The 8,656-nt window shown below is 40.6% G+C and overlaps 1 protein-coding gene across 2 annotated transcripts in view; it reads left to right on the top strand.

The window, feature by feature from the left end:
• The first annotated feature begins 1,205 nt into the window (after positions 1-1,205).
• lrrc1.S (leucine rich repeat containing 1 S homeolog) overlaps positions 1,206-8,656 on the top strand; it is a 59,826-nt gene continuing 52,375 nt past the window's right edge. Inside the window, exon 1 of one of the 2 annotated variants that reach the window (XM_041564047.1) lies at positions 1,206-2,049. In XM_041564047.1, the coding sequence (XP_041419981.1) occupies positions 1,891-2,049 (159 nt within the window). In that variant the 5' untranslated portion in view covers positions 1,206-1,890. 2 annotated transcript variants of the gene reach the window in all.

Here is an 8,656-nt window from a genome sequence, read left to right as displayed (position 1 = left end):
AGCACAAGTCACATGACTGGGGGCAGCTGGGAAATATGTCTAGCCCCCTGTCAGATTTCAAAATGAAATAAAAAAAATATGATTGCTCTTTTGAGAAATGGATTTCAGTGTAGAATTTTGCTGGAGCAGCACTATTAACTGAGGTTAAGGGGGCAAATTCATCAAGGGTCGAATATCGAGGGTTAATTAACCCTCGATATTCGACTGGGAATTAAAATCCTTTGATCGAACGATTAAATCCTTCGAATCGAACGATTCGAAGGATTTTAATCCAACGATCGTAGGATTATCCTTCGACCAAAAAAACTTGGGCAAGCCTATGGGGACCTTCCCCATAGGCTAACAATGAGTTCGGAAGCTTTTAGATGGCTAACTAGGGGGTCGAAGTTTTTTCTTAAAGAGACAGTACTTCGACTATCGAATAGTCGAATGATTTTTAATTTGAATCCTTTGATTCGAAGTCGTAGTCGAAGGTCGAAGTAGCCCAAAAAACACTTCGAAATTCTAAGTTTTTTTACTTCGAATCCTTCACTCGAAGTTAATGATTTGGCCCCTTAAAGGGGAAGGAAACCTAGTCGGCGCAAACCCCCCACCCCCCCTCCCATTTGTTGCCCACCCTCCCCCCTGGCATACCCGTCCCGCTGGGCAAATGCCCCTAACTTGTTACTTACCCTTCTGCGCAGGTCCAGTCCAGGGAGTTCACAGACGACATCTTCTTCCACGCAATCTTCTTCCTGCTGTGAACGGCGCATGCGCAGTAGATCCATACCGGCGAAATGATCCTACTGCGCATGCGCCAAAACGCCGTTCACAGCAGGAAGAAGATCGCGTGGAAGAAGATGTCGTCTGTGAACTCCTTGGACTGGACCTGCGCAGAAGGGTAAGTAACAAGTTGGGGCATTTGCCCAGCGGGACGGGTAGGCCAGGGGGGAGGAGGGAGGGTGGGCAACAAACGGGAGGGGGTGGGGGGTTTGCGCCGACTAGGTTTCCTTCCTCTTTAATGTTTTCCCATGACAGTATCCCTTTATGACCTGTCCTGGAGTTGAGTAAATGTCATTTTTATTACTCTTTATAAACTTTACTGCGGCTCCATTTTCCCTGGGGGCCCCTAGTGCCAGTGTATAGGAGCTACGTGCTGCGACGATATAGTGGAAGAAAGTATCCTGGAGCGACTGAGACAAGCCACTGACTGACCAGACACACAGGTGTACGAGCCCGGAGGCGCGCCAGTAGCGGCGACAAGAGAACCAATGCCACCAGAGAGCGAAGGGACCAATAAGAGAGCGATGGGCTGGAAGGACTGGGAAGGCTTGTCCCATACAGGAAAGGACTCCCAGCGCGCCACTTAACGCGGCCCAAGAGCCGCTCCCAATGACCAATCACCGCCCGTTAATTAGTCCGTGAGGGCGGGGGTACCTGAGAGTAGCAGAGCCAGTGAGTGGCACTCCTTTCCAGCAGATGTTTTTCTATACTGGTTCCGGGGAGCTGGGGGTAGATTACAGTCAGGTTCAGACAGTTGGCTACTTTTCCCTGTTCAGCGTACGCTGTAAGAAGTTCCGGGAGAGACGGAGTGCGGCGAGTGATTAGGGGCCGTGGAGGAGGATATTGACCTACAGGCAGGGGCGATAGTGAGTGAAAGAGAGAAACTCTTGTGAAGTCAGACAAAGGGGTGTTGTGACCCCCTCCCTGGAGGGGCGGCCAGTCTGAGCACTTGTTCATTGTGTGTGTGTGTGTGACCTGAGGAGACTAACAATTTGGATGCCGAGTGTGAGGTCGGGGCCGGCGGCGGATTGACTTCACTTCTACTAGTGGCTGATTTGCTCGCTCGCAACTGGGGCGGGCTGACTACAAGGCACGGGGGGTGCCAGCTGTTCGGACTTTTCCCCGGGGATGTTTCATTGCATCCCGCTGTGGCGGTGTAACCGTCATGTGGAGTCCGTGGATAAGACACACTGCTCGCTGCTCGCGGTCCCGGAGGAGATCTATAGGTACAGCCGGAGTCTGGAGGAGCTGCTCCTGGACGCCAACCAGCTCAGGGAACTCCCCAAGGTAAGGGCGCGAGATCCGGCATTCCTTCCTTCTCTCTGTCACACACTGGGGAGATTCTGATTGGAGGCGACCTGTAGCGTGTTATATGTCCTTAAACTACAACTCCCAGCATCCCATAACAGCTACAGTGGCATCATGGGAGCCGTTCAGGTGCTCTTCCTGTGATATTACATTTCTCTTATCAGTGACTTCATTGTTTTTTTTCTGGAATGTGACGTTTAGTTTATTGAAGCCTTGTACTTTTCTTCCTGTAATCCAAGCAAGTTATTGAGCAGCTGCAGCCCCATTGTATTCTATTGCTGGACTCTGTATGCTTTAAAATCACATCTCTAGCAACTATATAATAAACATTTTCATCTGCTTTATTGAAGATCCTTTGTTCTCCTGTCATTAAAGGGGTTGTTCACCTTTTAGATTAACTTTTTTTATGATGTAGAGAGTGCTATTCTGAGACAATTTGCAACTGGTTTTCCTTTTTTATTATTTGTGGCTTTTGAGTTATTTAGCTTTTTATTCATCAGCTCTCCAGTTTGCAATTTCAGCGTCTGGTTGCTACGGTCCATATTACCCTAGTAACCATGCACTGATTTGCATAAGAGACTGGAATGTGAATAGGAGAGAGTCTTAATAGAAAGATGAGTAATAAAAAGTAGCAATAGCAATACATTTGTAGCCTTACAGAGCATTTGTTTTTAGGTGGGGTCAGTGACCCCCATTTGAAAGCTGGAAAGAGTCAGAAGAAGAAGGCAAAATTCAATAATGATATGAAATAAATATTGAAGACCAACTGAAAAGTTTATTAGAATTGGCCATTCTATGACATATTTAAAGTTAACTTGAAGGGGAACCACCTCTTTAAGGCTATCCATGTCATTATGTGGGTGAGCCAATGCACAGCCACTGGATTAAGTTAGATGTAGCATACATGTTATTGGGTCATCCAGAGGATTTTATAACTAATGTGCACTTTATTCATGGAGGACCTATGTGAAACTTTATTAGCTCACGTCTGCCCACAGCCCCTTTACTTTGAGTTGTGCTTTGAGATTCAAGAGGTCAATCATTTTATCCGGTTTTTCTCTGTTGATAAAAAATGTGCATCTGGAGTCAGGGTTTTATTGAGGCCTCTCTTTAATCCCTCAAACCGAATGATGTGATAATCTTGTATTTCCAATGTGCTCTTCTTGGTATTTTTCCCCTTTCCATCTGTCTCGCTGGTTACACAGGTCAGGCTGTTCACATTCTATACAGAAAATATATTTTTTTTTCTGTAGCTGTTATTTTACATATAATAAATTCTATAGTGGAAAAGGCAAGTTCTTCACTTTGATTACAAACAATCTTATCTTTCCATACAGCACTGAATCAAAACCTTGTTTTTCAGCCTATAAAATTCTAATATAGGTATGGGATCTGTTATCCAGAATCCTGTGGTTTTCTGTAATTTGAATCTTCATACCTTAAGTCTACTAGAAAATCATGTAAACATTAAATAAAACCAATAGGCTGGTTCTGCTTCCAAATAGGATTAATTATATCTTAACTGGGATCAAGTAGAAGGTACCGTTTTATTATTACAGAGAAAAAGGAAATCATTTTGAAACATTTGGATTACTTGATTATAATGGAGTCTATGGGAGACGGCCTTTTCGTAATTCGGGAGTTTCTGGATAACTGATCCAATACCTGTATAGCAAAATGATGCTTTTCTGTCAACCTTTCCAATGAGTGGTATTATAAATATACTTTGTATAGTGCTAACATATTCTGAAGCAGTTTACATTAGCTCTAGATAGAACTTACTGCTATTGGAATGAACGCTTGGGTTTTTACCTCTGCACTTGTTGAGAAGTCTTCAGTATAAGTGGAAGCTGTCAGGCGTAGGCCTTGCCCTTTGTAGTATAAACATTTACAAGAAATTAATGGTAGTTGGAAAAAAAACTACCTGGGATCCTGTAACCTCAGCTATGATCAGGAATTCCTCTGCTCAGACATGCCCTTGTATTGTCAGCCAATCAGGCTCAACATCCAGGTTATACACACGGTGGAAAAAAAATCGAAACTGAGCTGCACGCTACATTTGGAATGGATACAATGAAAACAGACTGGATTAATGTGATTTTGTATTTGCTCAGGCTTGTTCTTTTAGCTACTGAATGCATTATGACAGCTGTAGAAAAAAAACAGAGTCGCTTCAATCCAAATTGAAATCCAGATTCACAGTTTGATTATGTGCAATGTAACAAGCCTACAGCCTTGCAGTTTGTTCCAGTGATGGGATAACAGTATCTTATATTTTTTGTTGTTACTAGCCCTTTAAAGTTTTTACAGGGAATGGTTTTTACATTTTTTTTTTATTCCAATGTAAGTTTTTTTTTTTGTTTTTTTTTTTTTGTGATTTGTGCCGCATAGGAAGTTGATGTTCATTTGATAATAATATAAGGTATTTTTGGACTTCACTGAATTAGTTCAGTAGTATGTCTGACAGCTGTGGAGGAAATAATGCTATTATGTCTTCTGTCATGTTGCATTATCATTTGGAATCATTAAGGCAAAAATAATTATACAGTGCTTCGAGCATACTCCCATCTGATTATAGCTAAGCACTCTCCTTATTTTTTATTGTAGAAGCTGGCTCTCATTTTTGTTAGAAAATAAAAGACAACCTATTGAAAAACAAAATAGAGCTGAAATATAGCTTTTAAACCAAGAGATCATTTTAATTTCTAAAATAAATGAAGCTTGTCAGTTCTCGGCGATACTCGGTTAAATGAACATAAAGCAGTTGGTAGTATCAGAGCAAGACAGTGGGTAGATCGTTTAACATTTTTCTGATGAAAAGCTAACTTCACTTCTAACATTAAAGGACAAGGAAAGTTAAATTAAAGAAGTAAGCTAGAATTGTATATTATGTTTTTTGCTTCTGAACCAGCCCCAGGCAACCACAGCCATTTAGCAGTAAAGATCTGTGTCTCCAAAGATGCCCCAGTAGCTCTCCATCTTCTTTTTTGCTGATTCACTGCACATGCTCTATGGTGCTGTCAGTTACTGAGCTTAGGGACCGACTCAAAATAAACCGTGCACATAGAATATAATTTAATAACCAGCCCTGTAGAATCAGCTTATATTACAGACCAACCTCATTTTCTGCTTGATAATTTGTGACGACCCCTAAGCTTAGCTTCTCAACAGCTGCTCAGAGCCCACTGAGAATGTGAGTGTTGCAGACACTTTCCAAGATGTTGACCCCCTGTGACAAGTTTGAAGTCCTGGATCATTGCTGCAATTGAGATGCTGAAACTTTAGACTGGTGCAATAGTGCAGTATATAAAACATGGCATCTTTAGCCCTATTCATTTTTAGGGTGTAGTTCTCCTTTAAATTGCACAAGGCAGCTACTTGGTAGCTTTATTGGAAAGGGGTGCTGTCCATAGACACTTTTTATTGCCACTTATGGTCTGCCTCTTACCCCCATTTAGTTTGGCAGCACTATTTAACCTCTTACTCTCCGGCAAACTTAAGTTACATAGTAAGTTAATAATGTATCAGCCAGTACAACTGATTCAGGGAGAGAATTCCACATCATCACAGCTCTCTCTGTAAAAAACCCCTTCCGAATATTTAGCCGGAACCTACTTTCTTCTAATCCAGGGGTGCCCAAAAGGTAGATCGGGATCTACTAGAAGACCTGGTGATCAGTAGATCTGAAGACACTGCCAACAAACAGCTTGTCTAAATCACTCTCCTGTTTCATGGTTTCAATTCAGATATTTATTATGTTAAGGTTACATAAGAAATGGTTGTTTGTTAAATATAGCAATATACATATTCTCATAAATCAATATTTAAGTGATTTTTTCCATGAAACATCATTTTAACAATGTTTTTATGGATGCAGATCATAATAGGACATCATCACCTATAGTAGACTTCACATTAGTAAAGTATGGGCACTCCTGTTCTAATCAGAATGGGTGACCCTGTTTCAGGTGGTAAATAAAGCATTAGAGAGTTTTATTATTATTATTATTATTATTATTATTATATACGATTGAGGAAGTGATCTGCAAGTCAGAGGCAGACTATAGATAGCTAAGGATCCTATGGCTCATAAATGCTGTCATGATACATCGCAAATAAATTTTTCTAACCAGCCAGATTTCAGGAATTACATATATACAGTACATTGTACTTGGATATTGAATAGGCTCAACGGGCCACCATAAATGTACCAATAGCCATAAGACATGTATGTGTATGACCAGCTTTCGACTTTCTGGGAATTTGAATTCTGCTGCCATGTAGTTTACATTTTGATCTATGCCATATTAACACTTAATGAGGCAGTGTTAATACCAGACAGGCAAGTGGTTAAAAGGCGGTATTCTGCCTGTTGCTCTTATAAAACTAGGGATGCATAGAATCCAGTATTCAATTCAGGATTTAGCCTTTTTCAGCCGGATTCGACTCCTTAAAATCATGTGACTTTTAGTCACAGGAACATATGCAAGTTAGGGTTCAGCTTCAGTTCGGTATTCGGCTGAATCTTTCGTCCAATTCCAATTTTTTATTTAAAAGTCCGTAACCCCAGAATATGAAAAGGACTCATTTACATGTACATGCTGGTCATATTTACATTGACATACTGGTTATTTTGCGATTCGGGGAGATTAGTCGCCCAGCGACAAATCTCCTCTTCTTCGGGGTGGCTAATGTCCCTGAACTGCCTCCCCTGCCTCGAATGAAAATCACCGGCGGGATGGCACTCAGAGCACTTTGTTTTCCGAAGTCGCCACTGGCAATTTCATTCTAGCTGGTGGGAAGGCAGGGGAGGCAGTACGGGGAGATTAGTTGCCCCGAAGAAGAGGAGATTTGTCGCTGCCCTTAACGTCTGCAGTTAAATATTTGTATACTTTAATTACATTAACTCTTTCCAGATTAAATATTCATGATTAAAGGAGATCAAAGGCACAATTCGTCATCTGAAAATCCAATAAACTCTTACAAATTTGTTCTTTAATCCGTCTTCTAGCAGCAGTACACCTTCAGTGATTACTGGCATATGTCTAGCTGTTACATGCTGATGATTAATGTCTGGAATTGCACTTGGCAGTCATTTTTTTCAATTAGTTATACATCAACATTTTTTGCTGAAGGGAAACCGCATACATGTGTCTTGTGGGCCCTCTTGACTCAAACTTTGCCAGAAATTTGCCATTGCCAAATGCTTGTGGATTTATCTTGATTACAGACTCGCCTTACAATGGATTTAGGTGTCTTCAATCTTTAAATAATCACTTCTGCTAATTAACTTTTAGTACCCTCTATAACTACAGGTTCAATAATGAATCTAACAAATTGTCTGTAATGTTTTCTCATACCCTCCGTAGTTGTATTACAAGGGATATGGCACCACAAAGGGATATTGCCCACCAAGGGGCAGCAAAATGCTGAAATCACCTTAAGAGCCCTAGCCCTAAGTGTACTGAGCTAACAAGGCACACCATAATTATCTTGGAGAATAAACAAATATAAGGAATATACAGTTTAATTACAAACGTGGAGCAAATTTTCCCCAATAAAAGCACTTTGCAGTCGAAGTTTACTGCTTTGGATTTGTCCAGCATTTTACTATAATTCATTGATCGTAACTTACAAACATATCTACTATAGACTTCCTGGGTACATCAGAGTCATTGCTCCTGCTCTGGGAAGTGAGCCAAACTGGACGCAAAGGGAGCATTCCAGGAGGGGGCGAAATTCAAATATTTAAACCCAGTAGAGAGTAATCAGTGCCTTTTTCTGATCGTTGTTTTGCACACGGCCTGCATTTTAATGCATTTTATTTTAAGACCTCCTGACAATTAGTTGACCACAGAAAGGGCTTTCTACCGATGGTAGCAGTATATTGTCTGAAATTAGTTTCAAACTTAACACGTTACAGCATCTTATCTCACACATCCTAGGAGAAATATATAATATTATATGAATGCCAGGGGTCTAATAATACCGCAAAACAAGAGCCAAATCAAAGCAATAAACTAATTGTTGCATATTTGATGGTCAAAGTCCCAGTTCAGTCACTCTCATTGTGCAACAAACATTTTACAGTCACAATCAAGCAGAACTGCACAGCAGAACTAATTATGCAATAACATCTCTAAGAATAAAAAAATCTATAATATATTATGTAGATTGATTTGTAGTCATGCTCATCACACTGAGAAAATTAAACACTTTGTGAATCTGACAGAAATAAAATGATCCTTTTGTTTCTACCTTTACACCTGCTAGATTTTTACAATCGTTTGTCTGTCTGTCTACCAAAGGATCTTTCCTATAACTGTAAATCTGGCCATAGACACAAAGATAAAGTCATATGAAAGGAAGGTTTGGACGACATTCAGGCCGTATGTGGATCATTCTAACATTTTTCGTGACATTAGTGATTGGTCATTCAGTTGATTGTACAGGCTAGAAATTTTCTGTCCGATAACGATAACATCGATAATATCTCTGCATGTATATCAATGAATTACTGTCACTACAATGACATTACTTTTGTATGATTTTTCAATTCATGGCCAAAACATCATCTGATTTAAGC

This window comes from Xenopus laevis, chromosome 5S (assembly GCF_017654675.1).
Source record: "Xenopus laevis strain J_2021 chromosome 5S, Xenopus_laevis_v10.1, whole genome shotgun sequence".
Lineage (NCBI taxonomy): Eukaryota > Metazoa > Chordata > Amphibia > Anura > Pipidae > Xenopus > Xenopus laevis.
The sequence above is the reverse complement of the archived record's forward strand: the minus strand, read 5'-3'. Positions and strand labels throughout refer to the sequence as shown.